The following is a 25,358-nucleotide window of genomic DNA, read 5'->3' on the forward strand; positions in this document are numbered from 1 at the left end:
TTGATCCTTGGACCAGACATCCAAGGCATAGTGCCATATGAAGATAGATGGGTCAGCCCAGGTGGCAGCCCTGCAGATTTCATCCAATGGAGTCCCCCTCCAGAAGGCCTCAGAGGATGCCACAGCCCTTGCGAAATGGGCTCGAATAAGGCCCAGCAATTGTTTCTTTGCCAGTTAATATGACAAGTGAATTGTTTCAGACATCCAGGACGAGACCCTTTGCGTCGGGATGGGCATGCCCTTGGAGGGACCCACGAAGCTAACAAAGAGCTTCTCAGACTTCCTGAAAACCTTTGTCTGATCCACATAAAAGGCCAATGCCCTCTGAACATCCAAGGAATGGTAGAGTTCCCTCTCAGATGGGATCATGGACTGGGGAAGAACACTGGCAATCTCAGTTGCTGCATCAAATGAAATTAGGACACCACCTTCAGCAGGAACATAGGGTCTGCCTACAATACAACCCTATCCTTATGGAAGATCAGGTAAGGAGAGTCGCAGTGTTCGAAGTTACCCTCCTAGCCGAGAAGATGGCTACCAAGAACACAGTTTTCAATGACAGCAGCTTCAGGCTACGCGTTGCAAGCAGTTCAAAGGGGGGTGCCATTAACTTTGAGAGAACTAATTGAAGGTCCCATGAAGGCGACACACACAGGGATGCTGGGAACAAATTGAGCAACCCCTTCAAAAATTTCTTAACCACCCGAATAACTATGGTACACCGCAATGGCAGCTAAATGCACTCTGACTGATGCCTGTGCTTGTCCAGACTCCCTTCGAGCCAGGAGGTATTCCCAAATAGTCTGGACTAGGACCTGGTCAGGAGCAAAACCAGACCTCAATGCATACAGGAAGAATTTCTGCCACTTCACCACATAGCATTGGTGGGTAGATGGTTTCCTCGCTGCTTCCAGCACCTTCTAGAACAGGTCTGAGAAGAACAGGGATGTCAGACCTTCCACACCATCAAATGCAGGGATTCCAAGTCTGGATGTACTCTGCGGCTCTCATCCAGCAGCAGCAGCCAGGGGCTCAGTGGCAGTCACAGAAAGGTGTGATTGGTTAACTGCAGGAGGATGGTAAACCAAGGCTACCTCGGTCACCATGGGGCCACCAGAATCGCCCTCACCTTGTCCCTTCTCAGCTTCTTGAGAACCCTCAGGATTAAGGGAAACAGAGGAAAAGCATATATGAACTCTCGCCCCCAGTGGCGGAGGAAGGAGTCACCCAAGGATCACCGGCCTATGCCACCACTGATGCAATACCGTACGCACTTCTTGTTAGCCTCCGAGTCGAGCAAATCCAGATATGGTGTTCCCCATATGGAACACCTCCATCAGTATGCTCCCCTCCAGGGACCACTCGTGTGTGCTGATCGTCTGGCGGCTGAGTATGTCTGCCAGAGTGTTCGTAACGCCTTCTATGTGCGCAGCTGTTGGCCAAACCTTCCAATGTGTGCACTAGGCCCATACCTCCAGCACTAGAAACAGCAGATTGGGGGAAACCGTCCCTCCCTGACGGTTCAGGTATGAGCAGGCAATTGTGTTGTCGGTTAGGATGAGCACCGACTGTCCCTTGATCCAACGGCAAAGAGTCTTCAGCACCAGGAAAATTGCAATTATTTCCAGATAATTGATATGCCTGTCCTTGAGGTGGTGGGGCCACTGGTCAACCACAGTGAGATCCTTGATGTGAACACCCCAGCCCGAGGTGGAGGCGTGGGTCGTTATCGACAGTCTTGGAGAACATCGCTGAAAGGGCACACCTTCCATCAAGTGAGTCAACCTTGTCCACCACAATACCGATGCAGTTACGTTCCATGGAGGCCAAAGACGCTTGTCCCAATGATGGAAATGGGGATTGAAATTGTCCAAAAACCACATCTGCAAAGGACACATATGGAAATGGGCTAGAGGCAGCACTGCTGTGGACGACGCCATGTGGTCAAGGAGTCTCTGCACTGACCTGGCCCTGTGACATTTCCAGTGGCAAAAACGTAACACTGTGTCCCTGAGGCTGATACTTCTTCTTGTTGTGACAAAAGGAGTCATTGGACTGGTAGCCAGACTGGTAGGCTGGGGCCTATACTGGCCTCAGCATTGCCATGGCCGTTGCCTAGTTGAGACTGACGAGGAAGAGTAGGACATGCCCATAGATCGTGCTGTGGATCTGAATTTTTGCACACGCTCTAGTGTGTCATCCATCTGCTGCCTGAAAAGAGACTCCCCGTCAAAAGGCAGGTCTTCTATATGGGATCAGGCCTCCTGCGAAAGTGATATAGGAGACAGCCACCGCCATTGTTCTGGATCCCCCATCTGCACAGTGGCGAGCAGAATGCAGCTGTTGCTTCGCTACCCTGGAGCCATCCTGGAGAAGGGTAGTGGCAGCCTTTCTCTGGTCTTTCTGGAGTTGGCCAAGAAATGGGGCAAGCTTCTCTAAAAAGAAATGCTGATATCTAGCCCAATAGGCCTGATGATGATTCGCCACTTTAAGCAACCAACTGGATGTAGAATAAAGGTGTTTCCTCACAGCATCCAGTTTCTTGCCCTCCCTGTCTGAAGGGGCTGTCAAAAGACATTGTTTGAATTTAGTTTGGGCCAACTCCACCACTACAGGATTTGGAGTCAGATGTCTGGTGAGATATTGTGCTTCTTGCTGCTTTACTCTCTACATGCCCTCCAGGCGCTTAGAGGTGGGGGGGGGGAACTGAGGTAGGCTTCTCCTATGCTGCCTTGATAATCTGGGCAATAGTCGGAATTAAAGGGAGAGCCACCACTCCTGATATCTGAGGTTGGATCAGCTCAAAGATGGAATCTGGAGCTGGTGTGCCCTGCTCAGAAATATCCAGACTGAGAGAGCTAGCCATGCAGAGCAGCTGTTCTGTATAGCATTTCATCTCTGCTGAGGAAGAGCCCTCTGGTTGTTCAGCTCCTAGAATTTCCATCTCAGTGTCCACTGCATCCACATCTGGGGTACCCGGTGGTTGCAGGTCCATCTCATCCGCCAGCATCTGTACCGCTACCCCTGGTGTAGCTAATGGTAGAAGAGGGTGTGTGTCTCCTGTAGACACAACCAGTGGCACCAGGGAGGCACTCCTCATGGCTGTGGGTACTGGAGGGAACTGCCCCGGAGTATTGGGGACTGGCAAAGTGGGAGGTGTCACCTGTCTCCTCCTCTTTCGCTTTTTCTTGTCTGTTGTGGCTAGGCGACAATCCGGATCCCAAAATCGAACGGGAGCGCTATCTCTGCCTCCTCCCACGCCCCTTGTGAGCTGGATAGTCTCTCATATTCCCTTTTAAGGGATGGAAGGTGGGCAGATGGCTGTAATAGCTCATAGACTCTATATCCGCATAATAACCCATCATCCAATGCGGTAGGTGTCTGTCCCTCTCAAAATGTGGGTCATAATTCCACCTGGACAGCATGGGATCATAAGGCAAGCGATAGCACCTTCCTCGGCCCCAAGGTTTGTGGGGCGACTCCTCCAAGGAAGCAGTAGAGGGTTCAGGCGAATAAGGAGCTACATGCTCCTCCAACGAAGAATCGGGCTCTGGTTGGGGTTCAAGAGGGGCTTCAGATTCCGAGGAGACCCCATATTGCGAGCGGAGAGGCGACAAATATATCGGGCTGGGAGATGGGGAGCGTGGCACGTACTTCTCCTTCCTTTTACATTTCTTGGGAGGTTCATCAGCCCACTTCTCCATAGAGCCCCCTCTACTACCAATGTCAGTGGGGGGGGTGGGCATTTTAGTTTCTCGCTCCCGAGGTTCGGGACCTGCACTCATGACCAAACCACTCGACACCACTGCAACTGGTATGGAAGTGTTGGCTATCTTCCAGTCTTTTGGTGCAGAGATCTGCTTCTTCAGGACCGAAGGCAGGGCCAAGCAAGAAGATTGTGTTGTAGGCAGGCTAGGCAGGGTGCCCACTGGAGCGGCCGCCACTTGATCCGGTCCCAAGGCCAACCCTGACGCCGCAACTCGCATAGCCTTGCTCTGCACAGTAACGGATAGTAAGTCCGGCAGAGGTGGTGGTAAACCCAGCAGCAGCAGCTGTAGCGGAGGCGGAACCATTTGTGCTAGGGTGGTGACCTCTATAGCGGTTTGTGGCACCTGCTCCAAAACGGGCTCCAGGGGGAGAGATGCCACGGACACCACCCTGTCTGACATAATCTGGCACCCAGTCCATGGAGTACCTCCCGCTGCCGCTGAACTCGCTTGAAGCGCTCGCTCCCACATAAGGGCTCCTAGGCGGGACACTCTGTTGCGACGGGACTGTTTAGTGAACCCCCTGCAGATAGAGCAGGTATCCACCCTATGGGTTTCCCCAAAGCAAGGAAAGCACTTAGTGTGGCCGTCCGAGGTGGAGATCTTCGCCGCACAGTCAACACAGCGCTTGAAAGTAGTTTTAGGCACTACAGTCATAAGAGAAGATGTCCAGTGGGCCCACCGAGGTGGTGGTAAACCGCAAGAAATCAAAACGCAAAATGGATGGTTCAGAAGTATATATCAGAGGGGAAAGATAGAATAAATTGAGTAAAAGAAAAATAGAAGAGGTATGAGATACGTTCACTGCATTTATTAGGTGAAGGCAGAGGAAAGTTCTAAGATCTTGCTCTAGCGGCAGTTGACGAAAAACTGAGGTAGAGTGGGGATTATCCTACAGTGGGACTGGGTCCTCCCGCTCTTTTTTTCCTTATTTGGTGAAGCTTTGGAAGGTTCCAGAACTTGGCTCTGCACAGGCACATAACCCAAGTGTGATGCACAGAGACCACAAAGAACAAATATAATTAAAAATCAAATTATTAAACATATCAATGAACTGACCTTGCTGAAGGAGAATTAGCATGGCTAATTCTCATGCCTCACTAACCTTTTAGAGTTTTGTTTTGTTTTTTAAAGCGTGTCAACCAGCATGTTTTGAGGTGATCCAACTGACAAAAACTTTTGACAGAATCGCTCATCAAAGATTCTCAAGTAAACATAACAGTCTTGGAATAAGGGGACAGATTTTATTGTGTTTCTCCAGTACCAACCCAGGATCAGAGAGTGAACTGTCACCCATGAAGGTTTTTCCAACATTAAACCATTGTATGAACTTTTTTGTTAGTCTGAGTACTACCTATTCTTTACAACTACTTCCTACAATGTATATCAAAGTTCATAATACAATAAGCCAGCCTTTGAAATACCACTTTATATTAGTCTATTCAAAGTGAACAGAATAGTCTATTCAAACTTTATTATTTAATTGTACTCAGTTTTCAATACTGTTCAAAAGGACTGTGCTCAGTTCCTATGTTATGACAAATGGAAGGTAAAATACCAACCAGAATGGTGTAAACGGTTTTGAGAACTTTTGTTGAGAAGCACTATATAAATATTTGTAGTAATAGTAGCTACAAATAAGGCATCAAACAAGATAAGATAAATCCCAAAACATCCCAAACAGTACATTTGAAAACATCTTGATAGAAAATAAAGGAGGTCCTCCTTACATACATATCACAGACTAACATCCTCCTTCAACTGGTTCCTGACAAAGCAAATCATATATTATTTTAAATCAAAATTTGTAAAATGTAGAGCATTTCCCAAAATGCAGTTTGGTTGCAAAATTTGAACTAGTTTGCAGACTAGAGACCTTAAGCTTAGAAAGCAGAGATAATCAAGACAAACTGAAGCACATAAAGAAACAAAATTGGCTAAGAAGGTAGAAGGAAGAAGGCATCCTGGGAAGCTCTGCCTTCATCTCAGTTCACTCAAGGACAGTGCAAACCTGATTCAGGCCTATTCTTATGCTGCTGAACAGAATTACTATTTCTTCTTATAGTGCCATGGTACTTTACATATGAACAAACAAAAGACAGGTCTATGTCCTAAGGAGCGTACAATGTTATTTTGGCAGTGGGGGAAACAGAGGAAGAGAAAGAAAAACAGGTTGCTTACCAGTAACAGACGATCCTTGAGTGATCCTAGGTATTCATACCAATGGGATACGCGCCTGCGCAAGAGTCCGTTCAGGAAGATTCCAAAGCTTCACACAGTGCTCCCGACTCTGCCCACAGAGCATATGTGTCCGTCAAAGGGTGGGCAGAGTGAGGTAAGTGAGGGAACAGGTAAGTAAAAAACAGATGTTGCTCAGAGCACAACCTCTAAGAAAGAGGGGCGGTAGGGTGGGATGTGTGAATACCTAGGATCACCCAAGGATCATCTGTAACAGGTAAGCAACCTGTTTATCCTTGACATGATCCCAGTGTATTAACACCATTGGGCAATTAGCAAACTCCTACAGATGGAGGATTTCTTGGACTTACCTCGTGCGCTGTTGGAATAGAACTTGCTTCAAGACACACACACACCCCTGAAACGCACATCCTTGGAGGACCGAAGGTCCAGCATGTAGTGCTTAAAAAGGGGTGGTCCGAAGACCATGTGGCAGCCGACTGGATCTCAGTCATGGAGACGCTCGATAGTTTGGCAGCTGAGGAAGCTACTACCTCTAGTAGAATGAGCCCAAACACCCTTGGACAGGTCCTTGCCTTGAGACTTATAGGCCTCCACTATAGTTTGAACAATCCAGTGGGAGAAGTGTTGGTGAGTGATCCTGATGCCTTTTAGTCCTTTCTGTAGGGCATGAAGAGTTTGTTATCCTTACAGAAGAGACGGGTTCTGTCAAGATACAAGGCCGGTGCTCTGCGAACATCCAGCATGTGGAGTGATAGCTCTAAATTGGACTGCGGGTCACAAAAGAATGCTGGTAGGATTACATCTTGACTGATGTGAAAACTGGTGTTTATTTTAGGAATAAAGGACAGGTCTATATGCATGACTACTTTGTCTTTGTGAGCCCCTGCTAACTTGGCAAAGAGGCACCTTTTAATGTGGTGATTATCTTTATTTAGCAGGGGGAGAGTAACTGGCCCTATCCACCCCCAGCACAGTACCTCCAGTGTCTGTTGCTGGTGTCTGTCTTATGTTTCTTGTGAGCGCTTTGGGGACCGGGATCCATCTTATTTATTTATTATTTCTCTGTGTAAACCACCCTGAGCCATTTTTGGAAGGGTGGTATAGAAATCGAATTATCATTATCATTATCATTAAGAAGGACGGCGAAGAAGAAGGACGGCGAAGAAGAAGGACGGCGAAGAAGAAGGACGGCGAAGAAGAAGGACGGCGAAGAAGAAGGACGGCGAAGAAGAAGGACGGCGAAGAAGAAGGACGGCGAAGAAGAAGGACGGCGAAGAATAAGACCTAAGAGCAAAGAAGAAGGACGACGAAGAAGAAAAAGACCTAAGAGCGGCAAAGAAGAAGAGGGAGAGGGAGAGGGAGAAGACCTAAGAGCAAAGAGCGAAGGAGAAGACCTAAGAGCAACAAAGACAAAAAAAGATCTAAGAGCACACAATATCCCCACCTTCTGGCCAAGGTGATGGCTATGAGAAAAGCCATTTCAATAAAAAGAAATTGGAGAGGAACAGAAGCAATAGGTTTGAACGGACTATTCATGAGACCTGTTAGGACCAGAGAGAGACCACTGCAGTGTTGGGTCCTGCACATGTGGATACATGTTCTCCAGACCCTTGAGAATTTTTTTTTTGGAAAGGGGTGGGGAAACACAGTAGAGGCATCCATGCCCATATGACAACTGGAGATAGCGGCAAGATAGATCTTAATAGATGAATTAGAGAGACCAGCCAATTTCAGGCTAGACAGATATATCAATACTTGCAATATGGTAGCTCTTCTAAGCGAGGAGTGCACTTCTGCATAAAGCGTGAAGCTCTTCCACTTTGCCGTGTAGGTTTTCCTTGTAAAGGGTTTCTTTTCATTAAAGAGGATCTCCTCTAACAGTCGTCGCTGGGCTCAGCGGCTTGGTTCTCCACGTGGTGAGTTTTAGCATGTTGACTTGGGGGTATAACACTTGCCCGTTATGCATCAATAGCAGGTTCGGAACAGCCAGTAGGGGTTGGGATCAGCCCCTGGAAGGTCTCAACATGGTAGGATGCCACGGTTGACGTGGCCAATCCGGGGTGATCAGAATGCAATCTGTCCCCTGATGGATGATCCTGTTGAGGACAAGCAGAATCAAAAAGAAGGGGTGAAAATAGGTGATATAGGGTCTAATTCCTCGTAACGAGGAAAGCATCCCCCAAGGAGTTGGCACCTATGGCTGCCCTTGAACAGAACATATTGTATCTCGCATTATCCTCTGACACAAATAAGTCCACTTGCGGGAACCCCCCATGTGCAGAATATGGGAAACAGGTAGGTCATGAACACGATCCATTCGTGAGCGTCCAAACAATGCAGTGGAATCAGCTTCCACATTGTCGATCCCTTTGATGTGGATAGCAACAGGTTGAATCCCATGTAGGATGCACCACTCACACAATTTCAAAGCTAGGCCACATAGGGGGCGTGAAATGGCACCCCCAATTGTCCACATACGCAATGGCCGTCGTGTTGTCCATCACGTTGGACTACTTTGCCCTGTAACATCAGCCTGAAGGCCTTCAAACCCAGGAAACACCCCAACAGTTCTGTGGAGTTTATGTGGAGTTGCTTCTGAGTGCTGTTCTAAGCATCTGAAGTCACAATCTTCTGTGGAAAACATGGTTGGAAGGGAATCCCGGTGTTCAGGTTTTCCCATAAGGACCACAACAGTAGAGAGTTTTGAACGGCTTGTGGTATGTGCATAAGCGGCTTTGGGGAGCTGTAAAGGAGACTGAAATATCTCAAAAACTGGTAGAAGGTGCATGTGTAGTTTCGCATGGGCGACTGTACTGGTACAAGAGGCCACAACACTCAGTAAAATTTGTACCTGGTGTGTAGTCCTTGTAGGGGTTGAAAGGGTCACGTTTACATGATGCAGCAGCTTACGCATCCATTCCTCTGGAAGGAAAACCTGTTTGGTCACATCCAACAAGGCTCCTATAAATATGATGGGCTTTGTAGGAGTCCTCTTTGACTTTCTGTAGTTCACATAGATGCCTAAGTCTTCGAGTGTGAGCAGAAGGGTCTTTAAATCCTGCTCCAATTTGTCGTTGGACTGGGCTGTCAAAAGCAAGTCATCCAAGTACAAGTATAAGTCCAGACCAAGGCAATGTTGGTAAACACCCTTGGGGCAGTGGAGAGCCCAAAGGGTAGGACTTTGTATTGGTAAACTCAAGGGCCTACCGTAAGATGAAGGTACTTCCTGTATTTTGGACGGATCTGGATATGAAAGTAAGCATCCTTTAAATCGATGACGACAAACCATCAATCTCCCACCAGGAGCTGATACATGGATGCAATGGAGATCATGGAATTTGGTTATACTTACAAGTTCACTGAGTGCTCAGAGGTCCAAGACAGGATGGATTTCTCCATCCCGCCCCCCTGGAGGATTGGTGGGACTGGTTCTATCGCATTTCTTTCCAAAAGTGACACCACTTCCACACGTAGAGAGGGGGTAGGAGTGGTGGATCATATATCCATGAACCAGGGGAGGGTATGAAATTGTATGGTATAGCCCAATTGGACTATGGAAAGCATCCATTTGTCCATAGTTATGAGTCTCCAATTGTCCAGATGAGATATCATGGGTACTTGTGCAGGAGTGTCCAAGTTATCAGAGACCCTGATTTGAGACCTTGCCCTGTTTGGGGCATTGAGAATTGGATTTCCCCCAAGGCTGGTAAGGTTTAGTGGGTGATCTCAAAGACTTCTTGAAGTCACACTCATCAGTGGGTTTGTACTGAGACTGATATTTCCCATAGGCAGTGTTAGGTGCATAGGACGGCTTTGGCTTAGATTGATAGCCAGTCTGAGTAGTCCAGACTGCAAATGGCTTTGCAGTCAACTTTGATTTTTTTCAACTTTTCAAGGTGTCATCAGTTTCGGTGTGAAGCAAGTCGTGACAATGCAAGTCTATCGAACCCGCCATATTCTTTGACTCACAGTCCATCAGATGGCAGGCTGTGCTAATGTGCTGTCTGGTGATATCAGTGGATCTATTCTGGAGCTCTTTGGCTTTACCTTGCATGTCCTCTGGCCTTGTCTCAGTGAGTGCCTCCCATAAGGAGTACTGATAGCACAACATGCACACGGTATCATTAGTAATATGCATAGCAAGTATGCTGGTCGAATAGAAACGTCCCCCAAGGGAGTCCAACATACGACCGCCTTGTCAATCAGGGCTGTATGCTGCCTCCCAGAACGAGATGAGGAGGAATAGTTTACCACCAGCAAATTGGGCTGCAGGTGTTTAAAGAGGTATTTGCGGCCCTCTTCCTGGAGTTTATACGGATTAAGTCATCTTGAAGTGGGGGCTGAAGAAGATGGGTTCTTCCAGGCTTGTGTGGAAGCTTATAAAAGTACCAGCAGCTTAGGCAAGGTGGTGGGTTGGGAAGTTTTTGCAGTTTGCAAAAAACTTATACATGAGGTCCTCAACATTCTCAGTGACCTGTTTGAGGCAAGGGCCCAAGGTCTTGACCATGTCAGACATCAAAATGTAATAGTTCTTATGTTCTTCCTTAGGTGAATCAGAGGCCTTTTTGAACACCTCATCATTCAGGGATGGTTCTGACGTGGCCTCAATTGTTTGAGAGTCAGTGTCTGAATCTGGTGCAGGGTCCTCAGGAATAAGGGACAATTCACTGGGGGACGTCGCTGTGCATTTTCAGGGGTATCGAAACCAGGCTTTGTTCAAAAAGCAAAATAGGCTGTACAGGTGGAAGTACTGGTGGATCCGACGGAGTGGTCGGTGCAAGAGGCGACTCTGGGTCAATCTGTGTCGACATCATAGCCTGAGTTAAGGCTATGTAGAGCCCGAGGTGACTATATGTGTCACCTTCCTGGAACAATGGAATTCTTCAGGGCGTAAAAAGATGCCCTCATCCCTTATGGGGTCAGCATAACGCATTACATGTAGAGGTTGAGTGTAGTGACCAGTGGTGCCATTGGGATGAAGTAGAGTGCATAGGAGTATAAGAGTGCGCACTTCAGAGCTTCTCAGTTTTCCATTTTATCAAATTATGTCTCTCATCTTCCATCATACGGCTATGTGTGATGCGGGTGGCGGGAGACAGGGTCCTCAGGACTTCAAAAACATCATCGGTATCATTGAGGTCAATGATACTGGAACGTGATGGAGAAAATGGATAAACACCCTGAGACATGGCCACATTCACTCTTGAAGGCAGAGCCAAGATATTACATGGAGGGACTTCAGTCATTACCGAAAGCGAGAGGCTGGTCGTTAGGGAATCAAGGGTCAGCATCCCCTCATGACCTGGTTCTTTTATAGGTACTATTTCCAGCTTCAGTATCATAAATATCGGTACTGAAAATGATAATGCGTTCCCCATATACACTTGCTCGATATCGGTACTTCCTTGGGTTGCGAAGGCATCCATGTCAACAGCATGGGTTTGGGGTGACTGGATTTCAAAGATTTCCCCAGTGCCAACTGTTTCAATGTTGAGGATCTTTCCAATGTTGAGGGCTTTGATGTCAAGTCCAACTTTGTTTTCTTGGGGGCGGTAGACGTCGAAGTGGTAGATGAAGAATCAGCATGCTATTTCAGATCAAATTTAGCCTTTCGGTTTCACTTCGGGGAAGTCGGGAAAGAAGGCTTCGGCACTTTCTCCTTCAGCATCGGCATCGGAGTCGGACAACTCGATCTGGGGCTCGGTGTATCCTGAGCAGGTGTAGGCGTCAAATTCATCATATCCTTGGAGGACTTCACAGATTGAGTTGGTGCCTTCAATGTCAAAAGAGTGGTTCATTTCAACACCGGTGCAGCGGATGAGCTTGACATCAACAATTGAGGTTTAAGTGCCATATTATAAAGGATGTCCTTGAGCCTTAAAAATTTAATTTTATGAGTTTGTTTGGAAAACTCTTGACAGATCTTACCATTCTCCATGTTATGTTCTTCTCCTAGATAGAGAAGACACAAGGAGCACTGATCTGAAGAGGGGAAAGCAGTGTTACACTTCCCACACCTCTTAAATGTATTTTTATTTATTTCTATCATGAAAACTGTCTGACAACAAAGAAAGCAACGATATTCTCTCACAAGAAAAATATTTAGAAAAACTTTCTCTCACGTATCCAAATGGCTGAGGTGGTGAACCACAGCCAAAGCAGAAAAACTTTCAGAGGCGTCTGTACTAGTCAGCAGTGGGAAAGGAACCAAGGAGAACAGCACTCCACCTGCCCTTTGACGGATACATGTGCACCATGGGCAGAGTCGGGAGCGCCGCGTGAAGCTTTGGAATCTTCTCGAACGGGCTCCTGCACAGACATGTATCCCAATGGTGTGAAAACACTGGGATCACGTCAAGGATTATTCACAAATGAAGTTACGCATACTTAAGCTTAGTAAGGGACTGCTCATGTAGCCAAAATAGGTCTGTTTGTTGACTGAGTGGACAATCAACTTCTCAATCTTCAACTAGGTGATAAGTCTTGATCTGTTCAACCAGATAAGTCTTGTTTAGAATTCACTGCCATCAACATGAGGGAATGAGAGCCAGCGTGGTGTAATGGTTAGAGTGCTGGACTAGGACGGGGAGACCTGAGTTCAAATCAACATTCAGCCATGATACTTGCTGGGGTTACTCTGGGCCAGTCACTTCTCTCTCAGCCTAACCTACTTCACAGGGTTGTTGTGAAGAGAAACTCAAGTATGTAGTACATCGCTCTGGGCTCCTTGGAGGAAGAGCGGAATATAAATGTAATAATAATAATAATAATAGTAGTAGTAGTAGTAGTAAACAAGAAATAATAATAATGAATAGTTTCGCATTATTGGGCACTTCAAATGGTCAATAATGCAAAACTATTCAACACCAATGAAACAAAACAGGCCTACAAGAAAGAACAAGTCTAGAACTGAGCAGAAAAATGGAAAAAGAAACCACTGCATGGTCAATATTCGCACAATATAAGTGGAAAATCAGACATCACCAAGACCTGGCAATGGCTTAAGAATGGCAACTTGAAGAAAGAAACAGAGGGTTTAATACTGGCTGCACAAGAACAGGCACTAAGAACAAATGAAATTAGAGCAAAAGTCAAAAAATCAACCACAAACAACAAGTGCCGCCTTTGTAAAGAAGCAGATGAAACCGTGGACCACCTAACCAGCTGTTGTAAGAAGATCGCACAGACTGACTACAAACAAAGGGATGACAAAGTAACAGGGATGATACACTGGAACATCTGCAAAAAATACAAGCTACCAGTAGCCAATAATTGGTGGGACCATCAAATTGAAAAAGTTGAAGAAAATGATGATGTAAAAATATTATGGGACTTCCGACTACAAACAGACAAACATCTGACACACAATACACCAGATATAACTGTAGTCGAGAAGAAAGAAAAACAAGTCAAAATAATCGACATAGCAATACCAGGGGATAGCAGAATAGAAGAAAAAGAAATAGAAAAAAATCATATATTACAAAGATATACAAATTGAAATTGAAAGGCTGTGGCAGAAAAAGACCAAAATAATCCCAGTGGTAATTGGCACCCTGGGTGCAGTTCCAAAAGACCTTGAAGAGCACCTCAACACCATAGGGGCCACAGAAATCACCATCAGCCAATTACAAAAAGCAGCTTTACTGGGAACAGCCTATATTCTGCGACGATATCTATAACAGCAACAACACTGACAATAAAATTCAGCCATCCCAGGTCCTTGGGAAGGACTCGATGTCTGGATAAAACAAACCAGTCAATAATACCTGTCTGACTGTGTAAAATAATAATAATAATAATAATCTGCGCTGCTGATCTCAACTGCGACTTTCAAAGAGAGCATCAATCTTCTTATGCAAAATGCTTGATTCCCAATCCTAAAGCCTTGTGTTGTTTTAGACATACACACTCTCAAATGAAATAAGATAGTCCTGAGTAATCCTACCTCTGCCTGCCAATCACATATATACCCCTCCTGAAGGAGGCAGAAAGGCTCTGGGCCTTTCTTTCTAACTAAAACCTAAGAATTACCTCTACTCGTGCCACTTCCATTCCAGAAATATAAAGGCTCAATACAAAATTGGTTTCTGTGCATTTCAAATAGCTTAGCCCAAGGATAAAAATGGAATGAGTTACAAAACCAACCTATTGCTATCAAAAAGCCAAAGTCCCTACACAAGGAGATGTAAACTCAGAATCCTTTATGTATAAATGCAATTGCTATGCGGGGGGTGCCAGGGTAGCCTCCAAGTGACTTTCCCCAGTGGAATCACTGCCATGTCTTCAGAAGAGAGCTACTAAATCCTTAGGAACTCAATACAGGCTTCAAGTGAGCAATCTGTATACTGGAGGAATAGACATGTCATTTCTGCATACTCAAGAACTCTCTATATTAAGATACTTGGAGGTTTTTCTAGGCCTCCCCACGAATATGCAAGTAACCTATTTCCAATCGAAAGGAAGTTCAGTCTAAATTTGCTACACTTGACAAATGCCAATTCCACTGTATTTTGAAATCAAAGGCTCAAGATACCAAAGTATATAAAGGCTGTGACTTATTGGATCATCTTTGATAGGACACTTCTAAAATGACAGTTGGAAGTCACAAATGAATTGAGAACTCTTATAACCTTTTGCTAGAAAGTAGCAGATGAAACGTGCTACTTCCAAGGAAGGTTTCTGCTATACTAGAGTTCAAATCCCCATTCAACCATGTATATGTATATGTATATATGTATATATCCATCCACAGCATGATTACTTCAGTTTGGATGTAATCTTCCAAGCATCATATATAAGATCAAGCAGAATCTAGTTGCTCCAGATCCATACCTATTAGTGCATATGAGAGGAACTTATTCACTGATGTCAGGGCCAATCCAGTGATAGGTCCTGTAGTATCTTCAGAACGGATAACTTCCAGAAATGGTCGAAGAAACACAATAGGTTCAATTGCTGAAAGCTCTGCAGCAAAAGACAAAAAAACATCACGAGAAAGCTAAGATTATTTCTGTTTCACCTTTTGATTTCAGGAAAAGTCAAAGGTAGTTAACATTTACAAAAATTTAAATAAAGCACAATTTTAAAAACAAAAAAAAAAAAACAAAAAACATGAAATGTCAGATAAATTGCCATTGTCCCGTCCCTGCCACCACACCTACTCACCAGACCATCAATGATAGCTCTGAGGACGAGGCACCTGAATGGACTACAGTCCCCGAAAGACCATCACACCTGTATCCCAAGGGGCCAATCAGGGGCCAACACTTCAAGCCATATGTGCCAAGCCAGGATGAAGGGGACTCACAGGAGGGAGCATCTGAAGAGACATCAGTCCCTGAGGAGCCACCACTACCATTACACCCCAAGGACATGTCTCTTCTTTCATTCTTGAGACGCAGAAGACTCTTTGGCCCCTAAACCTGTGAGAAATGCATCGCCTCCTTGCTACAGGAGTTTATGCCTGAGCGGCGGGGGGGGGGAGAGTCACAACCCCTTTAATTGGCTACACTCTTAGGAAGCAAGGGGAGAAGACTGTCATGAGATAGGAATATATAAGACCTCAGTTTGGGCTCAGTAGCTGCTGAAGCAACATCATTGTGGAAGCACTCAGCCTGATACCTATGCCCTGTTCTTGAACACCTGGTTTCCATTCCTTGCACTGCCTGACCTTGCTTTTGCCTGCCTGCTCTTGTGTATTGTCCTTGGCCTCTGAACCTTTGCATGTTGACCACGCCTCTTGCCTGGATTGCCTTCTGGAACTGGACCCTTGCTCATGTGACCTTGACCTTGCTTGTCCCCAAGGACTGACCACAGATTACTGACCCTTGGCTTGGCAACCTGGACTTGATAGTTTCCAGTGCTGACAGACACATCCATGCCTGATGGAAATGACATAAGCACAATTCAACAAACAGAACCAGCTAGCTTATAGTAAACCGCCCTGAGCCATTTTGGAAGGGTGGTATAGAAATTAATTAATTAATTGAAATAAACACTTGTCCGGACCAAAAAAAAAAAGCCTTCCAAAGGAAGTGGAAGGACAAGAAGGAGGGTGCCAGCTGAATCTCCTAGGGCAGAGAGTTCCACAAGCCAGGTGCTGCTACAGAGAATTCAGGTCATATGGAGGAAAAAGACCACTTAAGTATTCCAGTGCCAAACTATTTAGGACTTTAGGAGTCAAAACCAGCACCTTAACACAAGATCACAGAAAGCAGTTCCTCTACTGAAGGAAGAGTGATATATGTCCATTGGAGACTCATATCTGGAGAACCCATGGTGTACCACTGGCTACTATTATTATGTATTTGTATAACTCTTAAAATAAAATAAATGCTGCACTGAGACACAAATCCCTAATCTGTGTATTAACACAGCACAAGCATGAAGGGGAGGGTGGAACAGATACAGACATAGGATGTACATTCAGACCCATTAAGGAGGAGTAACCTCTAGTTTGGAGGGGAAACGCTCAACCCTGGATTAGCTTAAGACCAGCCAATCAGAGACGTGCTGGCTCTTTCCATTGGATTCCAGAGCTGTCTATCTTTGGAAGAGTGAGAAAGGCTTCCCACCTCTTTAATCACTATAAAATAGGGACGAGTACATTTGGTCACCAGTACAGTCATGAGTTGCCAGTAACCAGTAGAGATGTGCAAATTGATTCGAGTCGAATCAGAGTGATTCAAACTCGAACTGAATCACCCTTTGAATAAAGGGCCTGATTTGAGTTTGAACTGAATCAGCCCCCATTCAAGCTTGAATTGATTCAAGTGACTCTAGTGGTGAGTGCCATTTTGGAGGGCTGTTTTTCCCTTGCTGATTGGTTTTCTGGCACTGGCTCTCATTGGCTTGTTATCATTCAAATCAAGTGTTTTCATGGGCAACTGTGCCTCCATTGGCTTGGGGGGAGCAGAGAGGGGGGAGCCCAGAGGACGGATTTTCAAAATGTATTTAAGGGGCTGCTTAGAGGCAAAGAGCTATTTGTGGAGGGAGGGAGGAGGAGGGAGAGAGAGAGAGAGAGAGAGCAGCAGCAGCAGCAGCAGCAGCAGCAGCAGCAGCAGCAGCAGCAGCAGCACTGAGAGCAGAAACTGGTGGTGGCAGTCTGGGCCAGCCGGCCGGCCTGGTCCAGTAAGTGGAGGGAGAGAGAGCGACAGACACACAGAGTGCCTGAATCTCTCTTTTTTCTCTCCTGTTAATTTGCAGTGCCAACTGCTTTTATTTTTTCTTTCTTTTAAATTGTACCAGTAGCCCCAGTGGCTTTAACTGGGTGCTGCTTTGAACTCCCCCCCCCCCGGCACATTTTTTAATTCTTCTTACTTGTAGCCTCCAATGTAACTGGAGTGCTGTGCTTTTTCCCCCTCTCCCCTTTGCTTTAGCCATGCTGCACCTTTTCTGCTGCTGTCTGTGTGCCTGGTAGATTCATTTTTAGCTTGTGTAGGCTAGTGCATTCTGACTGGTGTCCAGCCTACCAGGCTCTCTCTGCCCCCAACAACACCACTTGGAGAGGGGGCTGTTTTGATTTTTCTTTTGTTTGGCTGGGTGGGTGCCTGACTGACTGTTGCCTACCTGCTAGCCCAGCCAGATCACTCTCTCCACCCTCCCCAGTTCCTACTGGCAGTGCAACCCCAAACCCCCAGGCTGAAAAAGAGGAGGAGCAGGAACTACTGCCACTTCCTGAACCTTCTCAGCCCTGCACAGAGGGTGTTGGTGGTGGCAGCCCCCAGAATGAACTAGAAGCCCCAGTACCACCACTGATATGGTCCCAGCCTGGTGTGGGAGCAATTTATGCTCTGCCACAGTGCTCCCATACCATGCTTCCTTCATCCACTGTGGGGTACAGGTCAGCAGGAACAAGGACCTTAAGAGTCTTACGACGTCAGGGATGTTGCAGCACCTGCAATGGCATCACCCGGAAGCCCATATGCAAAGGAAATTGCCTGTGTGGTTGGGTGCAGTCAGTGGGCAAGCGGTCTGGTCACCCAGAGCCTCGTCTCATCACCCAGGCCACTGGGGAGATGATCACTTGGACAACCAGCCATTCCATGTGGTGGTGAACATTGGGTTAATCCAGCTGCTCCAATTGCTTGCCCCAGCTACATCTCCTCATGCAACACCTTCCACAGGTGGATAGTGCCCTCCCTGTACCAGGCATGCTAGGAGGCAGTGTCGAGGCTGCTGTGTGCATGGATACTGACATGGTGGAGCAGCTGGTCTTCTTGAAGGCTAGTCTCCTCCTGCTGGGCTATCCCGAGCTGGCCATGGAGGCTGAGTGACTCAGGGTCACACCCACCCACTGCAACACCACTGGCAACTTGCCCCATCCTGGCAAACTCTAAACCAAGTTGTGTGCTGCTGACACACACAGACATGCATGCACACCACCACCATGGCCGATGATGAGATGGACTGGTGCCCCAACCCATGTGTCAGGCTGTCAGCCAGAACCCAGGATCAATCTGAGGCCATGGTGTTATCCAGACACAGGCAGGGATGTACGCGGGAGAAGAAGAGAGATTACTTTTTCTCATATAAGAATATAAGCTTTGTTTCTTGTCAGACCATTGGTCCATCAGACCATGACGGCTCTGTTCTCCTGTCTCTATGGCAGGCAGGATGGAAGAAAGGTTTGATTTTGTGGTTTTCTCAGAATGGAGTAAGTATAATATGCATTCTGTGCTGTTGCATGCTTGCTGTTAACTATCTGGTTTTGCTGGATCTCAGACTGACAAAGGCAGAACCTGAGTGCCTGCCTACCTTGAGTTGTGATTTGGTCTGTTTGTGAGACAGCTCAGCTCTGTGTCTGTGTGTAATATTTCTTGGTTATTGCTGATGAGCTCCATGTCTAGCCTTGAGACTAACTCACTGCTCTGCAATTTGCATTGTGAGGTATATTCAGTCAAAATGTGGCTAAACACACTGTTGTAATTGAGCTAAAGGCTATGCTTGCTGGCTGTTAAGGGTGCTACTGTGGCAGCTGTTGCAATGCTGAAGTAAGAAGTCATAATTGTTTGAGAGAGAGAAGCTTGAGCCAATGATGTCTGCAGCGCAGGCACTGTAGATGGCAGTGGATTCTGGGTCAGTGATTCTTTTTTGGCCATTTCTGGACTATTTGTTTGGCAAACTGTGGTGTTGTGTGTTGGGAGGGACTGTGTACTTCTGTTCTGTGGTGTTTTTCAAGGCAGGATTGCAAAATTTGTACACTCTGCTTGTTTCAACCAGAGGGAACAATGAGGAAACTGAAACACCCCATTGTTCCCTATGGGTAGGTACTAGGGTCACCAAAGTAGGCTGGGTGGTATGGTGTGATGGGTGCTACCTACCATCCAACCCACAAAAGAAATGGGCAAGTGGGTGATTTTTAGAAAAAGTTTAACCTTTTCCAAAGACCCCCATAGGAACCTATTGGGGGTTTTGAAGAAAAGCTAAAAAAAATTAAACTGCCCACTTGTGGGTTGGGCGATAGGTAGCACCTATCATGCCCTATCTTCCAACCCACTTTGGTGCCCCGCGACCTACTGTTGGGGAACAATGGGGTCATTCGAGTTCCCCATTGTTCCCTTTGACCGAATCAATCAAATCGATTTGAGCCGATTCATTGAAACAGCTGGCAATGGCTGCTTTGACAAATCGATTTGAGTATTTGTGATTTGTGCACACCTCTAGTAACCAGGCACCATGACACCAGTTGCTACTAGTATCCCAAGGCAGATGTTGTCGAGATTAATACTCTCTCAGCCAAGGACCTGCTTACTGCTAAACCAAGGTAAAACTCAGTGCTAGTTGGTTAATGCTTTATATTTTCTTTTGAATTCCTGTCTGCCATTCTTTATTTCCTATTTCCTCTATTTCCTCAATTCTTTATTCTGTGTGTAAATCTTATTTCTTAATATATTTCATCTACCTAGAAGTGGGTTCAGTCTGGTTTAAAAGATTCTGGAAGATTACTTGCAAAATCCCCTATGTACCTTGTAAGGTCATGTGCTACTGATGAGTTGTTTTTAGATTAATTTTTGTCTAGAGCTGGGTTGTGTGGATTCTGGCTGTACAGTGCCTGTAAGCCCCACGCCAGACAGTTCTAGGTTGGTGAAGCCATGTCTGAACCTAGTCAGTGGCTCTGGATTAATCTTCAACTGGTGGCAGCCTACCTTGAAGGAGTGGCATCTCCTAAAATTGGGATCAGAACAATCTTTCTACTGAGGGTAGGTCCCATGAAAGCATAGAGTAACCCCTGGTCCATCACAGCTTGTCCATCTTCCCAATTTTGTTGAAACAGGCATGAAGCCTGGGCATATTCAAGCGTATCTTAAAGAACTATATCTAATTCGAGATATAGTATAGGGGAGATCAAAGAGGGTGAAGAGAGGAGGTGGCTAGATCCTGTCAGCTCCCTGACCTCTGACAAACAACAGCCATCTCACTCTGCCTGAGCATTCCTGTCTTGACCGAGGTGGTTTGTTTTTGCAGCCCCAGACCTTCTGAAGGACCGGCTTGGGATTGCTGCCCTCTTCCACCTGTGCCTTCTCCCTGAGTGTTTGACTTGTTTCACCTGTCCCCAAGGACCAGAGAATTCTCGTGAGGGGAGAGATTTCTGGAGTCCTTGGCAGCATATATTGGAGGGAGACACGCCAGAGGCGTAGCCAGCAGCCCACCTGTAGGCGGCCGCTAAAGCCGGCCACCAAAGGGAGCTAACCTTTGGTGCCAGGCCTTCAGTGTGGGACTGAGGTCTGGGAGGGAAGTTATAAGGTGGGGTGGGAGATCTGGGTTGTTTGTTGTTAGTTCTCCCTTTTATTGGGTTGTGCCAGGCCTTCTGTTGTCATGCGTTTGGGTTCTCTTGGGCAGAATGATGCCAGGTGTGTGTCCAGTGGCTCTGGGGCAACTATTACTGTTGTGGTGGGGAATAGAAGAATTGGCATTGGCAGAGAAGCTGGCCATTACAGGGGAAGGAAAACCAGTAATTTAGTTACAGTTTCCACTTCCGGCTGCCCTGTCAGCTCTCTGGCCTCAGGGAGCAGTTCCAACTTCCCACAGAACCTAGTCTTGCTCCTTTGCAATGCCAGGTCAGTTCAGAATAAGACTGAAATCATCCATGACTTGATCATGGATGAGGGAGCCGACCTGGCTTGTATAACTGAGACCTGGATGGGGGAGGCTAGTGGCCCAGTTTGGGCCCAGCTTCTTCCACCAGGCTACTCTGTTGTGGAGCAGGCTAGGGGATGTGGGTGGGGGAGGTGGGGTGGCTGTGGTCCATAAGGATACCATTTCCCTTACCAGGGCCCCTGTGTGACAGTTGACTTACAATGAGTGTGTCTTTCTAAGGCTGGCAACTAGGGATAGACTGGGGATTCTGTTGGTGTACCGTCCACCCCGCTGCCCAACCGACTCCCTAACTGAGCTAACGGAGCTTGTCTCAGAGTTGGTGTTGGAGTCACCCAGACTTTTGGTTCTGGGTTACTTCAATATCCATTGTGAGGCTGACTTGTCTGGTGCAGTTCAGGAGTTCATAACGGCCATGACAACTATGGGCCTATCCCAACTAGTTTCTGGACCAACTCATGTTGCTGGCCACACACTCGATTTGGTCTTTTGTTCAAATCAAGGGGTGTTCCATGGGTGCAGGATCCTGTGGTTTCCCCATTGTCATGGAGGACCACTACTTGGTTAAGGTTGGTTTCACAGCCACAACCCAGCCCTGCAGGGGTGGAGGACCTATTAAGATAGTCAGCCCGAGAAGGCTGTTGAATCCAGTAGGATTCCAAAAGGCCTTGGAGGGTTTTGATGTTGGTCCTGCCAGTGATTCTGTCGATGCCCTGGTGGGAACCTGGAATAGGGAACTCACCAGGGCAGTAGACACGATAGCTCCTAAGCGTCCCTTCCAATCTGCTTTAAGAGTGGCCCCTTGGTATACAGAGGAGTTATGGGGTCTGAAGCAGCAAGGTAGGCGACTGGAGCACAAGTGGGAGAAGAACTCAGCTTGAATGTGACAGGACACGGCATAGAGCCCATTTGAAGGTTTATGCGGAGGCTGTGGCAAAAAAACCCCAATTCTCGTCTATGCGCATTGCTTCTGCGGGTTTGCGTCCAGCAGAGCTGTCCTGGGTTGTGAGGAGTTTGATTCAGGCTCCTTCCCAACTCAAACCAATCCCTGGGGACTTTGTTCTACTGTGATGTTTTTAATGGGTTCTTTGTGGACAAAATCCCCTGTATTCGGGCCGACTTGGACTCCACTGCTTCTGCAGAGTCTATTAAGGTGGTGTCTAGCAATCCCTCTTGCAGTATTAGATTGGATCAGTTTCCATCTGTGACGCCTGATGATGTGGACAAGCTGCTTGCGGCAGTGCGGCCTACCACTTGTTCTCTGGATCCTTGCCCGACTTGGCTGCTTTTATCTAGCAGGGAGATTGTTGGGGATGGCTTAGTTAATATCATTAACTCATCGCTGAGGGAGGGTAGGATGTCGCCTTGTTTGAAGGAGACAATTATTAGACCACTTCTTAAGAAGCCTTCCCTAGATCCCTCAGTGATAGACAGTTATAGGCCGGTCTCCAATCTCCCATGGTTGAGTAAGGTGATTGAGAGAGTGGTGGCTAACCAGCTCCAGGTGGTTTTGGAGGAAACCGATTATCTAGACCCATTTCAAACTGGCTTTAGAGTGGGCTATGGAGTTGAATCTGCCTTGGTCGGCCTGATGGATGACCTTTACCGTGGAATTGACAGAGGGAGAGTGACTCTGTTGGTTCTTTTGGATCTCTCGGCGGCGTTCGATACCATCGACCATGGTATCCTTCTGGATCGGCTGAGGGAATTGGGGATAGGAGGCACTGCTTTGCAGTGGTTCCGCTCCTATCTCTCAGGCAGCTTCCAGATGGTGGAGCTTGGTGACAGTTCTTCTTTAAAACAGGAGCTATTATATGGAGTCCCTCAGGGCTCCATTTTGTCACCAATGCTTTTTAATTTTTACATGAAACCACTGGGTGAGGTCATCAGGAGATTTGGTGCCGGGTGTTATCAGTATGCTAACGACACCCAAATCTATTTCTCCTTATCATCGTCATCTTCATCGTCAGAAAATGGCATTCACTCTCTAAATGCCTGCCTACAGGCAGTAATGGGCTGGATGAGGGATAACAAATTGAAGCTGAATCCAAGCAAGACGGGGGTGCTCATTGTGGGGGGTCAGAATTTAAGGGATGAGTTAGATCTCCCTGTGCTGGATGGGGTTACACTCCCCCAGAAGGAACAGGTACGCAGCTTGGGAGTGCTCTTGGGTCCAGACCTCACCATGGTATCTCAGGTGGAGGCTATGGCCAGGAGCGCTTTCTACCAGCTTCGGCTGGTTTGACAGCTGCATCCATTCCTTGAAATGAACAATCTCAAAACCGTGGTGCATCAGCTGGTAACCTCCAGGCTCGACTACTGCAATGCGCTCTACGTGGGGCTGCCTTTGTACGTAGTTCGGAAACTTCAGTTAGTTCAAAATGCGGCAGCCAGACTGGTCTCTGGGGTAACCGAGAGAGACCATATTATGCCTGTCTTAAAACAGCTGCACTGGCTGCCGATATGTTTCCGGGCGAAATACAAAGTGCTGGTTATGACCTTTAAAGCTCTGAATGGCTTGGGTCCGGGTTACCTAAGAGAACGCCTTCTTCTGTATGATCCCCATTGCTTGTTGAAGTCATCTGGAGAGATCTGTTTCTGGTTGCCACTACTACGCCTGGTGGCGACTCAGAACAGGGCCTTTTCTGTAGCTGCTCCTGGTCTATGGAATGCACTCCTGGCAGATATCCACTGTTTAGGCTCGCTGTCGGCCTTTAAGAAAGCCCTAAAAACCTATTTATTTGGCCTGGCCTTCCAAGGCTTGTAAAGTGTAGTATTTTAATTGGTTTTAAATAGTTTTAATCATTTTGAATTGTTTTTATATTGTTTTTAGCATTGTTTTAATTGTGGGGTTTATGTTTTTAAAAGTTGTTGTACAGCACCCAGAGCCTATGGATGGGGAGGCTTATAAATGTAATAAATAAATAAATTATTATTATTTATTTATTTATTTTACACAGTCAGACAGGTGTTATTGACTGGTTTGTTTTATCCAGACATCAAGTCCTTCCCAAGGACCTGGGATGCCAGAATTTTATTGTCAATGTTGTTGCTGCTGTTATAGATATCGTCGCAGAATATAGGCTGTTCCCAGTAAAGCTGCTTTTTGTAATTGGCTGATGGTGATTTCTGTGGCCCCTATGGTGTTGAGGGGCTCTTCAGGGTCTTTTGGAACTGCACCCAGGGTGCCAATTACCACTGGGATTATTTTGGTCTTTTTCTGCCACAGCCTCTCAATTTCAATTTGTAGATCTTTGTAATATATGATTTTTTTCTATTTCTTTTTCTTCTATTCTGCTATCCCTTGGTATTGCTATGTCGATTATTTTGACTTGTTTTTCTTTCTTCTCAACTACAGTTATATCTGGTGTATTGTGTGGCAGATGTTTGTCTGGTTGTAGTTGTTATTATTCATAGATTAAATCCATTTTTCAATCAAAGAACTTGGCCATGGTCATCCATAGCTTTGCAACTCTCAGATCAGTTACAAATGTGCTCCCCTGAAAACCAGTTTAAAAGCTGCAGATGATGTTGTATTGAAGACGTTTTCAAATGTACTATTTCTGAACATGCCCATATAGTCTAGTTAAAATGTAGAAGTATTACAGATAACACTCCACACTTGACTTTGTTTCCAACTAACAACGTTTCAAAACTCCTGAGGGTAAACCATAAAGGACAATTGTCTGACCATGGCACAAATGAACACTCAGCAGCTCCAAGGCTCAATGCTCATGGCAGTCTATGGCAATGAATTTCAATTCCAAACGAAATCACTGAGTCAAAGCAAAAACAATCACCCCATGACAAATTTGTCTGCCCATGACCAAACACTGATAGTTGTTGATCCTGGAGTTGCTGTGAATTGGAACCAGGTTTTCCAAGATTCCTTCTTAAAATGAGAAAACAGATGCTCCAACCACCCCAGTCAGGCTAAATGAAACCCAAAGGAATTGCTTTGTGTTGCACAGTCTGGAGAATGAACTGATCTGTTTGTCTTACTGATGGTACAAGTTTGATGTGTGTCAATTTAAGCACTCATTTTACCTTTCAAACAGAAATTGGCACATGTCAAAAAGAGCAATTAGGTTGTAATACACTACAGAATGCTAGAAGGAACTATTCCAGTGTTGTATTATAGATCAGTTTTTTGAGATAACAGGCCAAAACTAAGCAGGCAATTTAAAAGCCCAGGAGAAATTAAAAACTTCTACAACAATACTTTAAGCTCTGTAATTCTCTGTAGCTTTTCACAGCTTGTACACTGTGAAAAGCTTCCTCACTGACAAT

General features: G+C 46.2%; 1 protein-coding gene across 8 annotated transcripts in view; it reads right to left on the reverse strand.

Annotated features, from left to right (window-relative positions):
• GBF1 (golgi brefeldin A resistant guanine nucleotide exchange factor 1) overlaps positions 1-25,358 on the reverse strand; it is a 217,082-nt gene that overhangs the window by 133,299 nt on the left and 58,425 nt on the right. For all 8 annotated transcript variants that reach the window (XM_053307405.1, XM_053307404.1, XM_053307406.1 and 5 more), the window contains exon 4: positions 14,805-14,936. In XM_053307405.1, the coding sequence (XP_053163380.1) occupies positions 14,805-14,936 (132 nt within the window). The remainder of the gene's footprint in view (positions 1-14,804; positions 14,937-25,358) is intronic.

The sequence above is a fragment of the Hemicordylus capensis genome, chromosome 3 (genome assembly GCF_027244095.1).
Source record: "Hemicordylus capensis ecotype Gifberg chromosome 3, rHemCap1.1.pri, whole genome shotgun sequence".
Lineage (NCBI taxonomy): Eukaryota > Metazoa > Chordata > Lepidosauria > Squamata > Cordylidae > Hemicordylus > Hemicordylus capensis.